This window comes from Eptesicus fuscus, chromosome 13 (genome assembly GCF_027574615.1).
Source record: "Eptesicus fuscus isolate TK198812 chromosome 13, DD_ASM_mEF_20220401, whole genome shotgun sequence".
Taxonomy (NCBI): domain Eukaryota; kingdom Metazoa; phylum Chordata; class Mammalia; order Chiroptera; family Vespertilionidae; genus Eptesicus; species Eptesicus fuscus.
This window is the reverse complement of record NC_072485.1, coordinates 3514696-3537721: the sequence shown is the minus strand read 5'-3', so window position 1 is coordinate 3537721 and position 23026 is coordinate 3514696. Positions and strand designations below refer to the sequence as shown.

The window sequence follows — 23026 nt, the reverse complement described above, 5'->3', positions numbered from 1 at the left end:
GCCTTGCCTATAGGATGCTTTGTTAACTAAAAATCTTTAATTATGAAATAAAGCTATCAAATCTCATGTGTTTTAGGGATCTTAACAAATCTATCCTAACCACAATGTCACAAAGACATTCTCTGTTTTTTCTAATTTGCTTTAGGATTGTACCTTTCATTTAGGTCTTTAATCATTGTGGTATTTGTGGTTGTTTTATATGGTTTGAAATGGGGATTCTGAGGACCATTATCCATCTTTTCCCCACTAATTTGTGATACTACCTTTATCATGTCTCTCAATAGCCATGTCTATTCCTAAATCCAGTTTAGCCCTCTTGTTTTCTAAGAGGAAAGCTCTATCACTGTGAAAGCTTTCACTGATACAGTAGTCCCCCCTTATCTACAGGGAATGCATTCCAACACCCCCAGTGGATACCTGGAATCACAGATAGTACTGAACCCTATATATACCATGTTTTTTCCTGTACATACAATACCCTTTCATTTAAAGGAAGCGCTTTACAGCTTCTCTTTGGCATATCCAAACTGCCAGCACCATTACTCTTGCGCTTTGGAGCCATTAGTAAGTAAAATAAGGGTTACTTGAACACTAGCACTGAGATACCACAACAGTCAATCTGATAACCCAGATGGCTACCAAGTGACTAATGGGTGGGTAACATATACAGCATGGAGATGTTGGGCAGAGGGATGATTCCGATCCTGGGCAGGATGGAGTGGGACAGAGCAAGACTTCATCATACTACTCAAAACGATGGGCAACTTAAAACTTACTATTTCTGGAATTTTCCATTTAATATTTTCAGACATGGCTGGTCATGCATAACTGAAACCACAGAAAGCGAAACCCAGTTAGGAGGCATTTTACAGCTACTATCCTGCTTTCTATATACCATGTAAATGAAAAATCCAACCGTTACCCTCCATGACCCCTGGGGGTTCAATATTATTAGCTTGTATTCTTCCCAGAAATAGAATACCCAGTTCAGAAAGTGATTTTAAAAAAATAAATGTATGTTTATTAAAAAACCTAACCAAGAACAAACCCTGGGACACTAGAAATCAATGCTTCTTCTGAAAGCCAGCAACAACCACCAATGCTGGCACACCTGAGACATTACAGGTGCCTCAGTCCAAATATCAGGTTTCAGATATTCTTCTTTTCAAATGGTGAAGTTCTTCTCAAGTGGTCAAAACTAGCATTCAGAATTGCTGGTGTGTGTGGGCCTGATTATTAGCATAGACAGCTTTTACGGCTAGACATCTGGCTGGTCTGTGTCCATTACCACAACCCCCAGGGACCTCACAGCCTCAGAAAAGTTACATATCTTCAACACTCCACTTGTAGGCAAGTTCCTCCACCGCCTTCTTGCTGGCAAGCCGGGCAAAGCGCTTCTGTTCAAATCCATTGGATCTGCAATCAAGAGATATCAGTCAACCAGAATCCTGAACTGGACACTTACTTTTGAAAAAAAAAAAAAAAAAAGAAAGAGTTCACAATTAATTAATAAGGAAGAAAATAAGGCATGAGAAATATTTAAGGTACATGTAATAGAATCAAAAGGACAAAACAAAATTCATCCTGTTTTAGTCCTTGTTCAGACTCTTCCCAGTCTTTATCAACTGTTCCAAACATTCACCACTCTCTAAAGGCCCAACTCACTCTCAGGTGATATCTATATCTTATACTTTATCCATTCATTATATAAACATTTAGTGAATTCTTTACATACTAGGCACTGTGTCATGAAAATGAGTACAGCACAGCACTTGTCCTGATGAACTCATAGGAGATTGACTTTTAAACAAATCCTACCTAATAAAAGAGTAATATGCAAATTAACCATCACTCTGCTACACCCGCCGGTCACGCCCACCAGCCAATCAGAGCGAGTATGCAAATAAACCCAACCAAGATGGCTACAGCCACAGAGAGCAGGAGGGAGGCTTGGGTTTCCCAGGCAACAGAGGAAACCAAGCTTTCCACCTGCCCTTGCCAGCCTAGGCCTCCACTCGAGGCTACAAAGTTTCAATTATAGAAGGTAAACAAATCCGAACAGAAATAGCGGCAGCAACAGAGCTGGAAAGAGCGGGAGGCTAGGGTTGTCCCCGGCAATGGAGGAAGCAAAGCTTTCCGCACACCCTGGCCAGCCCAGGCCTCCTCTTAAGGCTACAAAGTTTCAATTATAGAAGGTACATAAACCCCAACAGAAATGGCTGCCAGTCACAGAGCGAGCAGGAGGCTTGGCTCCACTCCTGGCTACAAAGTTTCAATTGTAAAAGGTAAATAAATTCCAGATACCAGGGCCTCCGCTTGGGTCACCAGGGGGCGTGGCTGGCCTGCAAACCACCACAGGACCCTCGCTCAGGCCGCCCCATGCCCCAAGGGAACCCCCTTCAGGGCAAACCAGCTGGCCCCCACCCATGCACCAGGCCTCTATCCTATCTAATAAAAGAGTAATATGCAGATTGACCATCACTCCAACACACAATATGGCTGCCCCCATGTGGTCAAAGATCCTGCCCCTATGTGGGCACAAGATGGCCACCACAAGATGGCCAGCAGGGGAGGGCAGTTGGGAGGGACCAGGCCTGCAAGGGAGGGGAGTTGGGGGCGATCAGGCAAGCAGGGGAGGGCAGTTGGGAGGCACTAGGCCTGCAAGGGAGGGCAGTTGGAGGCGATCAACCCTGCAGGGGAGGGCAGTTAGGGGTGACCAGGCTGGCAGAGGAGGGAAGTTGGGGGCAAACAGGCTGGCAGGGGAGCAGTTAGACATCAATCAGGCTGGCATGGGAGTGGTTAGGGAGTGATCAGGCTGGCAGGCAGAAGCGGTTAGGGGCAATCAGGAAGGCAGGCAGACGAGCAGTTGGGAGCCAGCAGTCCTGGATTGTGAGAGGGATGTCCAACTGCCCGTTTAGGACCGATCCGGTGGGATCAGGCCTAAACAGGCAGTCAGACATCCCTCGGTGGGATCGGGCCTAAACGGGCAGTCGGACATCCCTCGGGGTGTCCCAGATTGGAGAGGTGCAGGCTGGGCTAAGGGACACCCCCCGCCCCCATGCACGAATTTCGTGCACCAGGCCTCTAGTAATTAAAATAAAAAGCATAAACTATGGTAAAAGTATATATTGGGTATCACAGAAACAGAACTGAGATCTTACCCAGCTTGGAAGGTAGATGGATATAGTCAGGAAAGGCTTCTTGGAGGTAGTCCCTAAGCTAAGTCTAAAAGACAGAATTAGCCAGAGGGTTGGAGTTGGGGAGAGCCAGAAGTGTTGGGAGGGTATTTCCAGACAGAGCACAGCATGAGCAATAAGAGCAAAGGCACAAAAATGAGAAATAGCCTGCTATGTGCAGGGACCCAAAGGCAAACTGGTATGGCTGGAGCTTAAAGTATGACAAAAGGAATAGCACAAGACAAAGTTAGAAAGATAGGCAGAGGCAAAATCATAATCAGCTTTATAGGCCACAGTGAAAAGCTTAGGTTTCATCCAGTAGGAACTGATTTAAAGCAGGAGCATAAAATGCATTTCAAAGAGAACACTCTAGCCCGGCCGGTGTGGCTCAGCGGTTGAGCGTCAACCCGGGAACCAAAAGGTCGCCAGTTCAGTTCAATTTCTGGTCAGGGCACATGCTGGGGTTGTGCGCTCGATCCCTGGTGGGAGTACGTGCAGGAGGCAGCCAATTGATGATGTTCCCTTCTCATCGATGTTTCTATCTCTCTCTCTCCCCCTTCCTCTCTAAAAATCAATAAAAACATATTTTTAAAAAAGAGAGAGAACACTTTGGAGTAGATCAGAGCAGAAAAGTTACTGCAGTGGTACAGACAACAGGTAATGAAAGTAATGGCAAAAAAGAGGGAGAAAGAAGACACAGTAGGACTTAGGGACTGACTAGGTGTATAAAAGCAAAGAAGAAAGAGGTAAGTTTGACCCGCAGGTTAATAATTTCAGATGAATGAGGATACTACTAGCCTGGGTAGAAGACAAGAGAAGGAAAAGGTTTAGAGTAGGGGAAGCTGATGATTTGTTTTGAATATATTCATTTAAGATACCTTACGTGCACATCAATAGAGAAACACAATACACAGCTAGATACACCAGAATGAACTGCAAATATTGATTTGGGAATCAAGGACATAATGAAGGTGTGGCTAGGTAAGATTAGGCCAGAGAGAGCACATGAAGTGAGAAGGAGAACAGCTAAGGGTTATGGATGGAGCCGAGAAACATGCAGAGGAAAGGAAGCTTAAAGGTGGCCAAGAAGAAATGATGAGAGAAAAGAATGAGGGTTAGGGTGTCATAAAAGCCAATACAGAAGTGAGTTTCAAGGAGTGAACGTCAACTCCCTTCTAATACTATGCATCCCCGTCCCTTACATAAACTTCTCAGAAGAGCCTGCATTCGAGGTCTGTACTTCCTCACTTGCCATTCACTCCTTAACACATTAGAACCTGGCTTTTGCTTCACTACGCCACAAAGTTAGCTCTCCTTCAGGCCACCGATGCCTTTCCTTGGTGCCAAATCCAGGATCTCTGCCTCTCTACAACCAGTCACCAAATCCTGCCATCATATACCCTAAACACTTCTCCACCTCCTCTTCTCCATTCTTAACATCATCACTGCCAGGGCACAGACTTCACCCTATAGCAGTGATGGCGAACCTATGACACGTGTGTCAGCACTGACACGCGTAGCCATTTCTGATGACACGCGGCCGCTGAGGCGGCCGCATGCCGAGGATGAAACATTTGCTGCTCCTGAGGATGAAACATTTGCGAAATAATGTTTTTTCCTCAAAGTGACACACTACCCGAGTTATGCTCAGTTTTTGTTTTTTTTTTTTTTTTTTTTTTTTTTTATTGATTTTTTTTTTTACAGAGAGGGATAGAGAGCTAGAAACATCGATGAGAGAGATACATCGATCAGCTGCCTCCTGCACACCCCCTACCGGGGATGTGCCCACAACCAAGGCACATGCCCTTGACCGGAATCGAACCCGGGACCCTTGAGTCCGCAGGCCGACGCTCTATCCACTGAGCCAAACCGGTTTCGGCAATGCTCAGTTTTTTGGCGAAGTTTGACACACCAGGCTCAAAAGGTTGCCCATCACTGCCCTATAGCCTGATCTACCGCAACAGCCTTGTACCTGGTCTCTACTTGCACACGACGCCTGTGAAATGTTTCAGATTACTGCCATCACCGTCGTCTGAGAGAGGAAATGCTGCTGTCAGTCCTTCAGAGGCTCCCCTTTGTCTCCAGTGTGACGAACAAGATGCTCAGAAATGCTTCCAAGGCCTTCTGTGACCAGGCCCTGCTTTCACTTTAGTCCGCGATGTAAACTCCACTCACACTTAGTGCTGTTCCCCATAACTCTACGACCACTTCCATATCCTTATGACTTTGCTTGTATATATGGTCCTCTTCCTTCAATACCCTTCCTTTCCTTCTCTTGGCTGGTAGCTGACACAACTAAAGACTAAGCTCAGGTATCACATCCTCTAGAAAGTATTCCCTGTCCACACCCTCCAAGGCACCTTGAAAATCCTCTTTTAATACTTACCAAGTAGCACTGATACTTATCAATTAATTACTGTCTGTCTTCTCTAGATAGAAAGTGAATTCCTGGGCTCAAGGACTCTCACTAACTATGAGACCCTGACACCTAGTATGTAGCTACTTAAAGTTGTAACACGTATGCTAAGGATCAATGAACTACCTGGAGTAGCAGGCTCCCCTCTTTCCTAAGGCTTCCCTAAGGGTGGAGTCGGGGTGTAGGATGAGTAATAGAAGGCTTTGAGGAAGGGAAGCTTACTATGAACAGCACCATCTCTGTCCTTAGAAGTATGCATGGTCTTCTAGAGTACCAAGGAAACGACTGATTTTTGCCTTGGGGAATGAGTACTTAAGAGAATCAACACTAATAGGGTCCTACAGACAAAGGACATATAAATAATAAACCAATTCCTAAACAAAATTAAAAAAAAAAAAAACTGCAAGAGAACTCCTTGTCGTTGTTGATAAAGCTCGGGACTAGAGAATCAGCAGCCCAGGGTTCTAACCCCAGCTTTATCAGATAAGCTGAATGACTCAGGTAAATTGTTAAATCATCTGGGCAACAGGTTCATGAGAGTTAGAGTAATAAACTTAAGAGCTTTTCTAATTTTTATAGAAATATTCATTTTCAGTGGGCCAAAACAAAACTAGAAAAGATGATGAAAGAATGAATAATCAGAAAGAAAAAAATGAGAAAGGGAATTAAAAAGACAAATCTAGGAAAAAAACAAGAATGAGAAATAGAGAAAAATTACTAGGAGAGATAGAGACAAATTAGACACCAGTAAAACACTAGGTCAGGGAGATTCTAAGTTTTGGATCCATAAATGTAGAAAAGAGAAAACAACTCAATATAGCAGGGAAAATCTTTACAGTCATGGTTACAAAAATTCTACTTCTGCCCAGCCAGCATGGCTCAGTGGTTGAATGTCAACCTATGAACCAGGAGGTCACAGTTCGATTACCAGTCAGGGCACATGGCTGGTTTGTGGCTCGACCCCTAGTAGGGGTGTGCAGTAGGCAGCCGAATGATAATTCACTCTCATCAATGATGTTTCTTGCTCTCTCTCCCTCTCCCTTCCTCTCTGAGATCAATAAAAATATACTTTTAACAAAATTCTACTTCTGGCTATATGGCAAATCAGCATTCTGGAAAATCCTCCTGCTATCAAAGAGCCTATACACAGTGAGCTTCAAACAGAAGCAGTAACCCAAACCCAAACCACAGCCGCCCTAAGGATACCTGGGAATATGAGAAACTAGAGCCCAGAATTTTTTAAAAAGTGTTTTTATTGGTATTTTTAGAGAGAGAGGAGGAAAGGGGATGGAGAGAGAGAGAAATGTTGATCAGCTGCTTCCTGCATGCCCCCTAGTGGGAATGGAGCCTGCAACCACTCCAGGCATGTGCCCTGATGGGGACTCAAACCAGCGACCTCTAGGTGCATGGGATGACATTCCACCACTAAGCCACACCAGCGGGGCTAGGGCCTTGAATTTGAATGGTAGTTTCAGGGACAGATGATAATGCCTTAGACCAGTGGTAGACTAAATGTTACCGTGTACTTGGAAGCTGTGAGGATTAGGCAATTGTGGCATATTGTGTGCAAAGAGATAAAGGGTAGTATATGGCAGTGGTTGGCAAACTCATTAGTCAACAGAGCGGCAAACCGCGGCTTTCGAGCCGCATGTGGCTCACGAGCCGCAGTTTACCGACCACTGCCTTAGACCATGTAAGGTAGAATGGTGGGTTCCAGTCACAGCAGAGGAACTTGGGCAGACTAATCTACCCTCAGACAGCAATTATAAAGTGTAGACAACATATCAAAATACAAGTATTCGCAAGTATTTGAAGGCATGGGAGAGTGACCAAAAGCAAGCAGATTCAGGATGAAAATCTATGTGTGAAAAGAGATTTGTGAGGCTTTTGGCCAGAGGGTACTTCCAAATCATAGAGGCAGAAAGCCACAGGGTTACTGGCTTGAGGTGTCAGTGCAAACTGGGAAGAATAGCTGAAAATCATAAAAGGGGGGAGCTGCAAAAGGGATGATTCCCCCCAAATCTACATATAAACTGTCCCCAAATCCTTGACTAGCTGCTAAACTGTGCTTGAGCAGGGAAACGCCACTGGACCCAATGAAAAGGCAGCAGCTAGGAATTAAAAGAACTGAGCAGAAATTTTAGCTGCCGCCCACTGTAAAGAAGACACAAAACAACCAAGTTAACTGTTAGAATAAAAATCAACACACTTCAGAGGAATATAACAGGATTGAAAGTCTCTACAATGTATCATTCATAATGTCCAGAATATGTTAAAGAAAATGGGAGACTTCTGGACAAGATGGTGGCATAGATAAATGCAGCCATCAAAACTACAACTAAACTACTGAACAACCACCATTCCAAACTGCCTGAAATCTGGCTGAATGAAAGTCCTTCAACTAGGGCAGTGGTCGGCAAACTCATTAGTCAACAGAACCAAATATCAACAGTACGATTGAAATTTCTTTTGAGAGCCAAATTTTTTAAACTTAAACTTCTTCTAAATAGACTCGCCCAGACCGTGGTATTTTGTGGAAGAGCTACACTCAAGGGGTCAAAGAGCCGCAGTTTGCCGACCATGGAACTAGGGAATTAAAGAAGCCACATCAAGACTGGTAGAAGGAGAGGAGAAAATCAAAAGGGATATCTCCACAGTGACGGTCCCCAAGGAGCCAGGGGGCCCAGCCCCATACCAGGCCCCCCCAGCCCAGGGTTCCAGTGCCAGGAAGAAAAGTCCCCATAACTTCTGGCTGTAAAAACCAGAGGGAATTGAAACTGAGGGAGACAGCGGGCTGCTGGAGTCCCAGGCAGTTGCTCTAAAATGGCCCATGCATGGACTTAGACTCATTCCTTCTGAGCTCCAGCAACTGGGGCAGCAGCTTAATAGGGACCAGGGACACATGGGGAGAAACTAAATTGTCCAGCATTAGGGCAAGAGCTGGAGGGGCAGCATTCTGCCAGATAGAGGTGCTGGCAGAGGCCATTATTCCTTTGATGAACCCTCCCCCCACAGAACCAGCAGGCAGGTGCCATATCTGAGATTCCATCAACCTGGCTCACACTGTTTCCACCTGGTGCAACTGTCCGGTCCATCCAAGCTGTTTCCATTGACTGTTACATACAAATGGAAAAGGTTTTCCTAGAATCTGTAAAAGGAGCAGCATCTAGCCTCAGTGTGCCCCATACCTATGGCCAAGTTGCCCCAGGCCTGGCACTAGCAGCAGCCAGTCTTGGTTCACAGCTTGGCATCACCTGGGCACCTTCAAGCCCAGCACAAATAGCCGCTATCTGCAGACTGCTCTGTGGCTCATGCTGGGTGGCCCCGGGTAGAACACAGGCAGTAGCTGACCTTGGCCTACACCTCCCAGGAGGCCCCACAGCCTCAGACCACATCAAAACATCACTACCCAACCACTTCCACAATCAACACATACAAGTTTGACTGAGCAGACACAAGAGCCACACTGAGTAAGTTCTGCTCTGTGGAGTGGGCCTATGGCACAGCTGATCCTCCACAATGGTCAGAGGTCAGTGGTCAGTGGCCAGCGGTTGCAGCCAGTCCTTGCAGCTGATCGGCCTGGGGGCAAATCCCTCCCATTGACGTCCCAATAGCAATCAAGGCTCAACTACAAGAGGAGAGTGTACACAGCCCACACAGGGGGCCCACCTTAAGTGCCCAGCTTGGGTGATTGGGGAGATTGCGCCACTGGACCCTACAGAACAACTACTACACAAGGCCACTCTATCAGATAAACTTGGGAGATGTAACAGCTCTACTTAATACATAGAAACAAACCCAGGGAGGCTGCCAAAATGAAGCGACAAGGAAAAATATCCCAAATGAAAGAACAGAACAAACCTCCAGGAAAACAAACAAACAAACAAAAATATCAACAAAATGGAGGCAAGGAATCTATATACAGAGTTCAAAACACTGGTTATAAGGATGCTCAATGAACTTAGTGAGAACCTCAACAGCATAAGAAAGGACGAGTCAGAAATGAAGGATACACTAACTGAAATAAAGAATAATTTACAGAGAATTAACAGTAGAACAGATGAAACCGAGAATCAAATCAGCAATTTGGAATATAAGGAAGCAAAAAACACCTAATCAGAACAGCTAAAATAAAAGAATTTTTAAAAAATGAGGTTAGTGTAAGGAGCCTCTGGGACAACTTCAAGCCTGCAGGGGAGGGCAGTTAGGGGGGACCAGGCCTGGTCACCCCCAACTGCCCTCCCCTGCAGGCCTGGCCACTCCCAACTGCCCTCCCCTGCAGGCCTGGTCCCCCCCTACTGCCCTCCCCTGCAGGCCTGGTTGCCCCCAAATGCCCTCCCCTGCAGGCCTGGTCACCCCCAACTGCCCTCCCCTGCCGGCCTGGTTGCCACCAACTGCCCTTCCCTGCAGGCCTGGCCCTCCCCTGCTGGCCTGATCTCCCACAACTGCCCTCCCCTGCCAGCCATCTTGTGGTGGCCATCTTGTGTCTACATGGGGGTGGCCATCTTTGACCACATGGGGGTGGCCATCTTGTGTGTTGGGGTGATGGTCAATTTGCATATTAACTCTATATTATATAGGATAGTTTCATGAAAGACAAAAATGTCTCTTAATGAGTGCACAGATAGGAGATATCAGCAGAAAAATATAAACTTTCAAATGAACATTCTAGAGTTGAAATACAATGAACTAGCTTAAATGAAAAATTCATTGTATGGGCCTAATAGACTGGAGGTGGCAGATGAAAGAGTCAATGAACTTGAGAAAAGATAACAGAAATTGTCCCATCTTAAGAATAGAGAAAAATGACAAAAAAATAAACAAGACTTCAGAGATCTGTGGGAGAATATCAAGTGGTAGAATAATAGTGTCATTGGAGAAGAGTGGTTGAAGGAAAAAAATAAACAATTGAAGAAAAAATAGCCAAATTCTTCCCAAATGTGAAAAACATAAACTCATAGGTCCAGAAAGTGCAACAAACCCAAAGCAGGATAAACACCAAGAAAACCACACCTAGGTGCATCATAGTCAAACTGCTACAAACAAAGACAAGAAGAAAATCTTGAAAGCTGCCAGAAAAAAAAAATATTACTGTGTGTGTGTGTGTGTGCGTGTGTGTGTGTGCGTGTGTGTGTGTGCGTGTGTGTGTGCGTGTGTGTGTGTGTGTGTGTGTGTGTGTTGGGGTGGCAGAGGGACGGGGGAGGAGGGGTAATCATATAAGAAATGAGGACTGAGTGTTGACTTCTAATCAGAAAGAGTGGAGACCAGAAAACAATGAAACATCTTTAAAGGGCTGACAAAACTGTCAGAACTCTGGTACTGTCAACCTCAGAAGTTCCCTAGGTGAAAGGTAAAATTGGCCTCTGTATGCAGAGGACAAGAAGAGACCAAAGAGGCAGACCACTCCAGATTAGAGTTTTAAAAAGCAAGGGGACTTACATATAAGGCTGGTCTTGGGCACCTGCCTGCCAGAATCTTAAAAGTTTATTTGAAGCTTTAGCTTTCAGTCACATATTCAGTCCAGCTGGTCTCAACACCTTACTCTCTCTAGACTACATCTTTGAATTGGCTGCTAGTATGGGAAGAATAAGTGTGACATAAGTTCCAAGGACAGCCCTAACCGGTGTGGCTCAATGGATAGAGCGTCAGGCTGCGGACTCAAGGGTCCCAGGTTCGATTCCGGTCAAGGGCATGTACCTTGGTTGCGGGCACATCCCCAATAGGGGGTGTGCAGGAGGCAGCTGATCGATGTTTCTCTCTAATCAATGTTTCTAACTCTCTCTCCCTCTCCCTTCCTCTCTGTAAAAAATCAATAAAATATATTTTAAAAAATAATAATAAGTTCCAAGGACAAGGGAGGGAATAAGGAGTCTCTGATTGCCCAGACAGAGCTTGTGGGTCAATAGGCAGTCATGTCAGTGAAACTATCCTTCAGAAATGAAGGCAAGAAAAAGGTCTCTAAATTCATTAATAGAATCATGTCGATGTCAATGTCCTTATTTTGATAATGTACTATGGTTATATAAGATTATCATTATGGCAAGTTGGGAAGGGATACACTGTAACACATTGTAATATTTTTTCAAGTTCTTGTGAGTCAACAATTATTTCTTAAGTAACATTTAAAAAATATAAAGGTGAAACAGACCTTTTATATCAACAAAAACTGAGAAAATGTGGTGCCACTGGACTGGCGCTGAAGGAATGTTAAAAGCAGTTCTTTAGAAAGAAGGGAAAGCACCAGAAATGGTAAATATGTGAGTACATATTAACAACTATACATTTTTTTTCTTTTGTTTTCTTAGTAACTTTAAAAAATATAACTGTAGCCCTGGCCGGTGTGGCTGTTGGTTGAGCATCCTCCTATGCACCAAGAGGTCATCAGTTTGATTTCTGATCAGGGCACATGCTTGGGCTGCGGGTTTGAACCCCAGTAGGGGGCATGCAGGAAGCAGCTGATGATGTTTCTCTCTCATCAATGTTTTTCTCTCTCTCCCCCTTCCTCTCACTAAAATCAACAAAAACATAGCATCTATATATATAAAAGGCTAAGCGACCATCCAACCATCTGGTAGGTATGACACACACACCACCAAGAAGCAGACACTCAACACAGGAGCAGCCGAGCTGCTGTGGTGACTTGGCAGCGGCAGTTCTTGGGTGACGCACCCTTGAACCAGAGAGGAGGGAGCCCGATTCCAGAGTGCATCACCCAAGAACCTCTCTCTCGCAATCTGGGACCCCTCGGGGGATGTCGGAGAGCCAGTTTCGGCCCAATCCCTGCAGGCCAGGCCGAGGGACCTCACCTGCCGGAGGGACCCTGCTCACTCCACAGACACCCTTCGAGCCACAGCACCACCCCAGGTGCAGCCAGCCGGAGAGGGACCATGGGAGGTTGGCTCCAGGGCCTGTCCGGCCTGTTTCACCCAGTCCCGCTCCGCCAGCCACCTTCTATTTAATTTCTTTTCAATGTGCACAAATCCATGCACCAGAACACTAGTATATGTAGTGTTCTATCAGGGCCGATCTGCGGGGAGACCGGCAGGGTGATAGGGGGGAGCCCCCCCTCCCCCCGAGCTGGCACCCGCCTTGGCTGGCAGCCTGACGCCACCTGCTCGCCGACCCCGCCCCCTGCTGCCACTGCTGGTGGGGCCTGAGGGCTGGGGGCAGGCAGCTCCTGCATTGAGCATCCACCCCGATAGTCAGTGCGCATCATAGTGGCCGGTCATTCTGCCATTTGGTTAATTTGCATATTAGGGTTTTATTATATCGGATATATATATATAAAACTGCAAAGTAAAAATTATAACATTGTATTATGGGACTTATATCATTTTTTATGTAATATGTATGACAACATTAGCAAAAAGAACAAAAGGTAAGTGGAACTACAGTGTTCTAAGGCTCTTATATTTTATGTGAAATAGTACAATGATAACTCTCAGTAAGCTATAAGTTAAAGATACATGTTGTGATCCTTAGAGCAAACACTAAAGAAAATTTCACAGAGGTACAACTAAAAAGATAATAGAGCAATTAAAATCGAATACACCTTACACACCTAAAATCCAAAACACTGACAATACCAAAATGCTGGCAAGGATATGGAGCAATAGGAATCCTTATTCTCGGCTGTAATGTAAAACAATACAGCCATTTTGGAAGACATTTGGCAGTTTTTTATAAAATTAAATATAGTCTCACCATTCAACCCAGCAATTGCTGGATATTTACCCAAGTAAACTGAAAACTATGTACACATAAAAGCTATACACAAATGTTTATTGCAACTTTATTCACAATCACTAAAAACTAGGAGTAACCAAGATATCTGTAATATAACCATACAATGGAATATTACTCAGTGATAAGAAGGAATAAAGTACTGGTCCATGCAAGAACATTAATAAATATTAAATGCATTTTGCAAAAAGTCAGACCCAAAAGGTTATATATTTTATGACTTCATTCATGTGACATCTGGAAAAGGCAAAACTATAGGGACAGAAAAGAGAACAGTAATTAAAGGGACTGGTGGAGGGGCTACAATGGACTAAAAGGGAACTTTAGTGGAAATTTTAGGGTGATGGAACTGTTCTATATAGTACTTGGGCAGTGGATGAATGACTGCATTTGTCAAACCTCAAAGAGCTGTACACCATCCTAAAGAGCAAACATCAATATAAGTAAACTATGAAAGAGAAGAACCACCCAGGATGCCAGGAGACTCCCGGACAAAAGGCAGGCTATGACAGTGAGTCTAACTATATTACTTTGTATAACATAACAGCACTGGAGGGAGGGGGAACAGGGAGCTGACCCTTTATGTTGAAAATTGTATTTTGATTAAACTATAAGGGTAATAACCAAAGAAATGCTACTCTCCAGTTGGTAAATCTGTTTCTCATTTCTGAATTTTTAAATTCTGAAACTGTTTTACATGTATATTGGGATGAACAAAATGGATGGTAGATGGTGAATGACAGATTTCTAAATTTCTAAAGGGAAATGATAGATAAGTAAGAAGGAAAAGTACTACTGGGGTAGAGTCAGTTACATCAGTATGAACTCATATTTCTAAATCTGTATATATAAATATATGTTCATATACACAGATACATACTGATGGAAACAGCAAAATAGAGGTATGTGTGTATACGTAAATTACTATACATGCATTACCTAGCTCTGTCTGCTAAGAAGGTCTGGAGGCAATGACACCCAGTAACAGCAAGCACTTGTAGCAGTCAGATCTTGGTTTCTATATACTACTCTCCACAAAAAGCAGCTCGGGCTCCTTGGAGAAATGGCTGATTCTAGTCTTGGGCAGGGAAAATAGACATAAGATGAGCCTGGAGCAACCTGCAGTATCAAGACCAGGGGACTCAAATAAAATGGGGGCCTGTGAAAGGGACACCTGAACAAATTCCCAATGGCTAAAGAATAGAACAATTTAAGTAATAAAATAAATAACATACTACTGGATTACAATCCAGAGTATAAAATATACGTAAGTCCGTACTGGTAAAAATAAATGGTTGAATAAATGGGGAGAGGAAATGAACCTTCCTCACAGAAAAAGTCCAAATAATATAGGTAGATATCCTCCCACTGGTTCCCTTTTGAATGTAAGCTGAACTCAGTAATTCACTTCTGGAGAACAGAGTTCAGAAGGGGGGAAATAGTGACTTTAAAGTGGAGAAGCCTGGCAAACACTACCTTGCTCACGTGATTGAGGTTAACATCACTATTGATGTCATGTGGCTACCATGCACCCACTAAAATGAAGTGATAAAAAAGGCACTCCACCACTGTGGCATTCTTTCCAAAACCCCTCACCTCAGTCTAACTGTGAGAAAAACATCAGACAAACCCAATTTGAGGGACATTCTCCAAAATACTTGACCAAACCCCAAATTATGAAGGTTACAAAAAGCAAGGACAGAAACTGCCACAGATCAGAGGAGACTAAAGAGACATGACAACTAAATGTAATGTGGTCTCCTGAACTGGATACTTGAACAGAAAAAGGACAATAATGGGAAAACTGGTGAAAGCCAAATAAAACCTTGTACATTAATAACATACCAATACTGGTTTCTTAGTTTTGATAAATGTACCATGACAATGTAATGAATGGTAATGAAACTGAATGAGGAATGTATAGGAATTCTTAATATTTTGCAAATTTTCTATAAATCTAAAATTATTCCAAAACAAAAGTTTATTTTTAAAAAACACACAAAAGATTTTCAAAACACTGCAACAAACAATTGTAGAATACATATAACCTTCAGGCTCAAATGGACTATTCACCAAGATAAACCACATACTGGGCCATAAAATATGGCTTAACAAATTTCAAAAGACCAAAATATTACGGAGTACATTCTCTGACCTCAGTGAAATTAAATCGGAAATCAGTAACAGTGAGATATCTAGAAAAGTCTAAATATTTGAAATTAAACAATGTCCTCCTCAGTAACTCACGAATCAAAGAATGAACCAAAAGGAAAATTATTTTGAACAAAACCCAACAATACATTCCTGAAAGAAAAAATAAACCCTCAGCAAACTAGGAATAGAAAGGAACTTTCTTAATAAAGATAATCTATTAAAAAAGCTATAGCTTAAGACATATTTAATGGTAAAAAACTGAATGTTTTCCTTCTAAGATTAGGAGCAATGCAATGTTTTTCTTCTAAGATTAGGAACAAGGTCTTACTTCTTTTATTCTACTTCTTCACTGGAAGTTCTAGCTAATGCAACAAGGCAAGAAAGAGAAACAAAAGGCATCTGGATTGGAAAGGAAGATGTCAAACTGTCTCTATTCACACAGGACATGATCCTCTAAGTACAAAATCTGAGGGAATCTACAAAATAAGGTATTATGCACCCTAGCCCGGTAGGTCAGTTGGTTAGAGCATCATCCTGATATGCCAAGGTTCCGGGTTCAATGCCCGGTCAGGGCACATCCAAGAAGCAACCAATGAATGCAAAACTAAGTGGAGCAACAAAGAATTTTGAGACACTTGTATCTGCCATCATGAACTCTTTTGCTTTCTGTTATTTAAAGATTTTGTGATGAGATCAGAGGTAATGTTAAAGGACACACATGTAATACCTTAATCAATAAAGAAATTTTTTAAAAAGAAAAAATACACAGATATTTGATATTATATAATGAAATATGTCAATATTTGGAAGTTCTGAAAAACTCAACGAAATAATATTTTTCAAATGTCTAGTGCATGATGTTATAAAATTATGCAGGGGTAACAGATCCATCCCAAAGTAGGAAAAAAACAAACAATATATTTTAATGTAACAGTATAAAAGTTTTTTTATATAGTTTTAGATTCCATATTATAAATAACCTTTAATAAATTGGAAATTTTTTGTGTGGTATCAAAATATAAAATACAGCAAACCTTGATTTTTGGGACCTCAATTTAATGGACTTCATCTTTAATGGACAAAACTTTCCAGTTAAGAGAAAACCAAGATGGCGGCATAGGTAAACACCTAAACTGCTGCCTCGCACAACAATTTCAAAATTACAACTAAAAGACAAAACGTCTATCACCCAGAACCACAGGAAAGCTGGCTGAGTGGAAGTTCTACAACTAGAAGGAAAGAGAAAAGAGCATTGAGGCGAGCACAGCGCTGAAAAGCTGAGGTACGGAGGCGCGCGAACCGGGCTGGCGGCGGGCATTGCTTTTTTCAACCCGAAGGGGGACAAGCTCCCGATTACTCTGAAATCCAGTTTCTGGGGAGATGCTGGGGATCCAAACTCATACAGGGAGAAGCTGGACTGTCTGCCATCGGGTCGGAAAGTGAGGGTGGCTTTCCTGCAGAGCTACGCGCAGGAATCATTGTTTACTGTGCTGGGGTGCGAGATGCAGGGACGCGGAAACGCAGAGAAGGCTGACTGGCAGCCATCGCTGTTTGCCATGCCCTAGCCTAGTGACTCCCTGAGACCCCGCCCCGCACAATCTACAAACCCACCCAAGCTCCATGCAGCAGCTTTGGCATATCAATGGCCTCCCCTATTGCAGCTTAACCAAACAAACTGCAGCTCTGGTCAGACAGCTCCAAAACCTCCAAACCCCAAGCAAAGAGGAGAAAACTGTAGTTCTCACTGTAGCTCCTGTTGGGTGGCCTCAGACAGTAGCTGACCTGCACCCCATTGGAGATCCAAGAGCCAGTGTACCTAGTGGTCAGTGTGAGACGACACCAGATTTCAACTCCTCACATCCATAAGTGATACAATCAAGAGGCAGACTCAGTGAGCACCAAAGCCCCACTGAAGCAAGTCCTGCCCCATAAGCTTGTCTCCAGCGCAGCAGTTCTTCCATTATAGACACAGCGGGTCCTCACAGCCAACTGGCCTGGAGGTCAATTCCTCCCAGTGTACCAACAGCAATCAAGGCTTAACTACACCAAGACTTTGCACTCAGCCCACAAAGGGGTGTACCAAGAGTGTCCACCTCAGGTGATTGGGGATGCTGAGCTACTGGCCCCTATAGGTCACCTACCACACAAAGCCACTCCATCAACACAGAGAAGCAGCCAAAATGCGGAGACAAAAAAACATGTCACGAATGAAAGAAATGGAGGAAAGCAAACTACTGGACATAAGAGTTCTAAACCACATTTATAACGTTACTCAAGAATCTTCTAAAAACCGCCGAGAAACTTGATGAGACCTACAAGAAGCTCAGTGAGACCTTCAAGGACCTTAATGAGAATGCCAATAAAATGGAAAAGGACTTGTCAGAAATTAAGCATACACTGCCTGAAATAAATATACAGAAACTCAATTGTAGATCAAAGGACCCAAAGAATCAAACCAAAGATCTGAAATATGAGGAAACAAAAAACACCCAACCAGAAAAACAAAAAGAAAAAAGAATCCAAAAATATGAAGATAGTATAAGGAGCCTCTAGGACAACTTTAAGCGTACCAACATCCGAATTATTGGGGTGCCAGAAGAAGAGAGAGAGCAAAATATTGAAAACTTATTAGAAGAAATAATGACAGAAAACTTTCCCTACCTGGTGAAAGAAATAGACTTACAAGTCCAGGAAGTGCATGGAACCCCAAACAAGAGGAATCCAAAGAGGACCACACCAAGACACATCATAATTAAAATGCCAAGGGCAAAAGACAAAGAGAGAATCTTGAAAGCAGCAAGAGAAAAACAGTTAGTTACCTACAAGGGAGTACCCATACAACTGTCAGCTGATTTCTCAACAGAAACTATGCAGGCCAGAAGGGAGTGGCAAGAAATATTCAAAGTGATGAATAGCAAGAACCTACAACCAAGATTACTCTACCCAGCAAAGCTACATTCAGAACTGAAGGTCAGATAAAGAGCTTCACAGACAAGAAAAAGCTAAAGGAGTTCATCACCACCAAATCAGGATTATATGAAATGCTGAAGGGTATTCTTTAAGAAGAGGAAGAAGAAGAAAAAGGTAAAGATAAAAATTATGAACAACAAAATGACAATACATACCTACCAACAAGTGAATCTAAAAATCAAGTGAATAAAAAATCTGATGAACAGAATGGACTGATGAATATAATAGAATCAGGGGCATAGAAAGACTGACAATTCTCAGGGAGAAGGGGGTGTGAGAAGTGTGGGAAGAGATTGGACAAAAATCTTACACCTATGGATGAAGACAGTGGAGGGGGGAATAAGGGTATGGGGTGGGGTGGGGAATCAGGTGGAGGGGAGCTATAGGGGAAAAAAAGAGGAACACCTGTAATAATCTGAACAATAAAGATTTATTTAAAAAAAAACAACTCCTTTCCAGCGGTGACGACCTCCCCACGACAATATGCCTCTCGCTAAGGATCTCCTCCATCCCTCTCCGGAAGAGAAGAGGAAACACAAGAAGAAGCGCCTGGTGCAGAGCCCCAATTCCTACTTCATGGATGTAAAATGCCCAGGATGCTATAAAATCACCACCGTCTTCAGCCACGCACAAACGGTAGTTTTGTGTGTTGGTTGCTCCACTGTTCTCTGTCAGCCAACAAGAGGAAAAGCAAAGCTTACAGAAGGATGCTCCTTCAGAAGGAAGCAGCACTAAAGGCACCTCAATCAAGCTGAGTGGGAAACCATCCCAATAAACACATTTTGGATAAAATAAATAAATAAATAAATAAATAAATAAATAAATATAAATAAATAAAAATTTAAAAAAAAAAAAAAAACAAAACAAAAAACTTTCCAGTCCATATGTCATATGTGAAAATTAACACCCTGTTAATTTTAAAATGCTTTTAACTAAGACTTGCTTACAATTAAATTAATAGGTTAATTTCTTGGTATTAATTCACTGTCGTTTTTAACAAATTTTAGCAAATAGGCCAGGTTGAAAAAAAAACACTGTAGTAATTTTGCTGACATAAATAAATATTACATATCTACAACTACAGTCTATATATTTAAATCCAAGAGTCACTGCTCTTAAACAATGTTCGGGGATGTGCACGTGATCACACCGCATCAAGCAAGGTTACTGGTTCTGCTGTCATGTGGTGTGACTTTCTGCAGCAGTTTTAACCAGTGACATGCGCTAAGCCATGCCCCAGCTGTGTACATTTGTTTATGCAAGGTGGCTGGACCGATTTACTAGACCTATTCAGTATAAATTGAAAATTACACTAATATATATAAAAACTTCTGTGAAAATTAAACTTTTCAGACATACTTAATTTCAATTACACAAATGTGTCTACATAAATAAAAACAGTTAAACTAATTTGTCAATTTTTAAATATACATTCAGAAAACCTACTTTATTATATAATGGAGTTACAGCTTTAACGGACACCCCCTCGCCTGAATTAGTCCATTACATCGAGGTTTTACTGTACACCTTTCTTTCCCAATTACTATGTATAAAGCCGAATTTTCTACCTATACTTCAACTAAATATATTTCAACAGACTAAATGCAAAATCCTGTCTACTATTAAGCCAGACTTCAATGAGATTTTTTAAATGTAAACCAATTCCATTCTTATATTTTTTGTTTGAAAAATATAATTATTTTTCTTTAAAAATATGGTAATTATGCTAATGTAATGGCTTTTTAAAATTTGTTTAAAATATATTTTTATTGATTTCAGAGATGAAGGGAGAGGGCGAGAGACAGAAACATCAATGAGAGAGAATCACTAATCGGCTGCTTCCTGCACAACCCCTACTGGGGATCGAGCCCACAACCCGGGCATGTGACTTTAACTGGAATGGAACCCAGGACCCTTCAGTCTGCAGGTCAACACTCCATCCATTGAGCCAAACAAGCTAGGGCTGGCTTTATTATTTTTAATGAACCAAAAAATGCTTTTTAAACTTCTCAGTTTAATTTCTAATGTGGTAAATATTAGAAATATTGTAAGTATAACCAACACAAATAAAGTTTTTGGGAGTCCTCAATAATTTTTAAATGTGGAGGGGTCTTAAGATCTAAAAGTTTGAGAATCATTGTATTAGATGCTAGAAAAATGTCTTTTAGTAGGCAAAAGGGGACAGGATCCAGCATGTTATAGTTCATCCATGGTAACAGACAGGAAATTAGAGCAGGGGGATACAGATGCAGGCAGGTGAATAGATAAGGTGGTAGGGCCCTGGTCAGTGTGGCTATGTGGTTAGAGCACTGGCCCGTGCACCGAAGGGTTTCTGGTTCGATTCCCAGTGAGCAGCAGGTACCTGGGTTGCAGGTTAGATCCCCAGCCCCAGCGTGTGTAGGAGCCAACCAACAGATGTGTCTCCTCACATCAATGTTTCTCTTCTCTCTCTCTCTCTCTCTCTCTCTCTCTCTCTCTCTCTCTCTCTCTCTCTCTCCACTCTTCCCCTCTCTCCTCCGCCTCCCCCCCAAACCTTCCTTCCCACCCTCCCTTCCACTCTTTCTAAAAAAAAAAATTTTTTTGATGGAAAAAAAAATCCTCGGGTGAAGATTAACATAAAAAAATAAAGACACGGTGGTAGGGGTCAGTGATGTATTATAAGTAACTCACTCCTAAGACAGTGAAGAGACAGTTCAGGGGCTATTATTTTAGATGCAACATACAGAAGGCTCCAGACTACCACCCTTCACTCACCCCCTAAACTTTGGAAAATATCATTAAAAGTTACAATGTCAAAAACAAAGGATCATCTGAGTTGTTTGGCCAGAGCTTTTTAAGCTTTGAAAAGGAAAAAAGGAGGAAGAGTGTTCTAAGCATGGGCAATGAGATTTGAGGACCTCGGAAACAGAAACAAGCAAACTTCAAAGTACTAACCTAGTCATTAGGGCAGAGAATGAGGCAGAGTGTAGAGAGACTTACAGTTAGGGAAGGTTAGGATCAGCTAGAAGAAAAAACATAAGTGTAGGAAATATTCAGGTTTACCTGTCCACTCCATCCCAACGATACCCAGGCCAGATATTGAATCTGTTGGGAGGAGGTGCTGGGCCACTGTAGCGAGGTCTCACTAATGAGAGAAGAGAGAGAACACAGGTCAATTATTTATACTATTCAATCCAGAGCTAGAAGGCAGCGGGGCTGGGGCTGGGGGGATTTTATACAGAAATCTCTATTATGTGGAACCTAACCTCCCAAATACAAGGAATCAAGATTGTATGGGGAAGCCTTCTTTGCACATAGCTATCTATCACCACCCTAATGACCCTTTCTCTCTCTCTCTCTCTCTCTCTCTCTCTCTCTCTCTCTCTCTCTCTCTCATGTAAGTCACCTGCACCACTGATGATTCCCAGAAGGCTCACCTTTCTTATCCTTGTTCTCCTTGGCCTTATTCTTCTTGATAAAGTTGGCCATGGGGTCCCCCTCCCTTTCTTGTTCTCTCAGCATCCGATCCAGATCTTCATCATCAATATAGCGGGCCAGAGGCTTCTGCATTTCCTTTATTGCATCCTCCACATTTTGTTGCTGCTGCCGGCTCTGGACAAGCCTGGGCAAAAAGAACCAAGATTGTTTGTAATACTGTTTAACATTCTACTCTTACACTGACATGGACACACTGCTACATCTGGAGAACCTCCGCTTCCTAGAAGCCTAAGCCAAATATTGAAAAGGGTAAAATTCCTAGAATACCAACTGGAAGTGCAGAATATATCACTGAAAGGATATATTCTGAACACAATGAATTTCCCATTCTTGAAAACAGCTTTAAAAAAAAAGTTTAAAATAGATTTTGAGAGAGAACGAGAAACAACATGAGGGTGAAACATCGATCCATTGATCGGCTGCCTCCTGCACACCCCCAAGTGGAGATCAAGCCTGCAACCCAGACATGCATCCTGACCAGGAATCAAACTTGGTGCACAGGATGATATCCAATCAACTGAGCCAACCCCAGTCAGGGCCTGAAAACAGCTTGAAGGCAAAACATAAACTAGCTCGTCAGAAGAGGACTCTGAGAAATAACTCCCTACAGTCACTGAAGTCTAGTTTACCTTCCAACGGTTCCCTTACCCTTTTCCCCACTGGGCATACAGCTCATCTCTCTCTGAGTCCTTCTCTGCTCTTCGCCTTTGCTCTAAACGTTCCAGTTTCAAATTCCTCTTACGACCAGACTTATCTCGAAATACAGTTTCAGCATATTGGAATTCAGCTGCAAAGGAAAATTATGCTTTTAAAGATAAACATCAGGTGTCAAAATCAGAAATACTATTTTAATAGCTGACATCAAACACTTGGGATTCTAATGCTAACTAAGAACTTCTGCAGCCAGACTACAAGTACCTACTGGTGAAGATCCTAAAAACTATTATTTTTTTCAAGAAGGAACAGTACCATTTGGACCCACTGAGAAGTTAAAATAATGCGTAAAAACAGAAATGAAACTTGCTAACAATTAAAAGTTTAAAACATCAGGTGCAATAAGCTACATTTAAAAAAGAAAAGTTACATGAGC

The 23026-nt window shown here is 42.6% G+C and overlaps 2 protein-coding genes across 2 annotated transcripts in view; one reads left to right on the top strand and one right to left on the bottom strand.

The window, feature by feature from the left end:
* Positions 1-995: 995 nt before the first annotated feature.
* The window catches only part of BUD13 (BUD13 homolog), a 36080-nt gene continuing 14049 nt past the window's right edge, over positions 996-23026 (bottom strand). Inside the window, exons 7-10 of the mRNA XM_028158505.2 lie at positions 22585-22723; positions 21876-22060; positions 21502-21583; positions 996-1416 (exon numbers count right to left, since the gene is read on the bottom strand). Of these exons, the coding sequence (XP_028014306.2) occupies positions 1323-1416; positions 21502-21583; positions 21876-22060; positions 22585-22723 (500 nt within the window). The 3' untranslated portion in view covers positions 996-1322. The remainder of the gene's footprint in view (positions 1417-21501; positions 21584-21875; positions 22061-22584; positions 22724-23026) is intronic.
* Positions 18924-19209, top strand: LOC129151112 (40S ribosomal protein S27-like). Its single transcript, XM_054724951.1, has one exon. It carries the CDS (start codon positions 18943-18945, stop codon positions 19192-19194), a length of 252 nt encoding a protein of 83 aa, XP_054580926.1. The 5' UTR covers positions 18924-18942; the 3' UTR covers positions 19195-19209.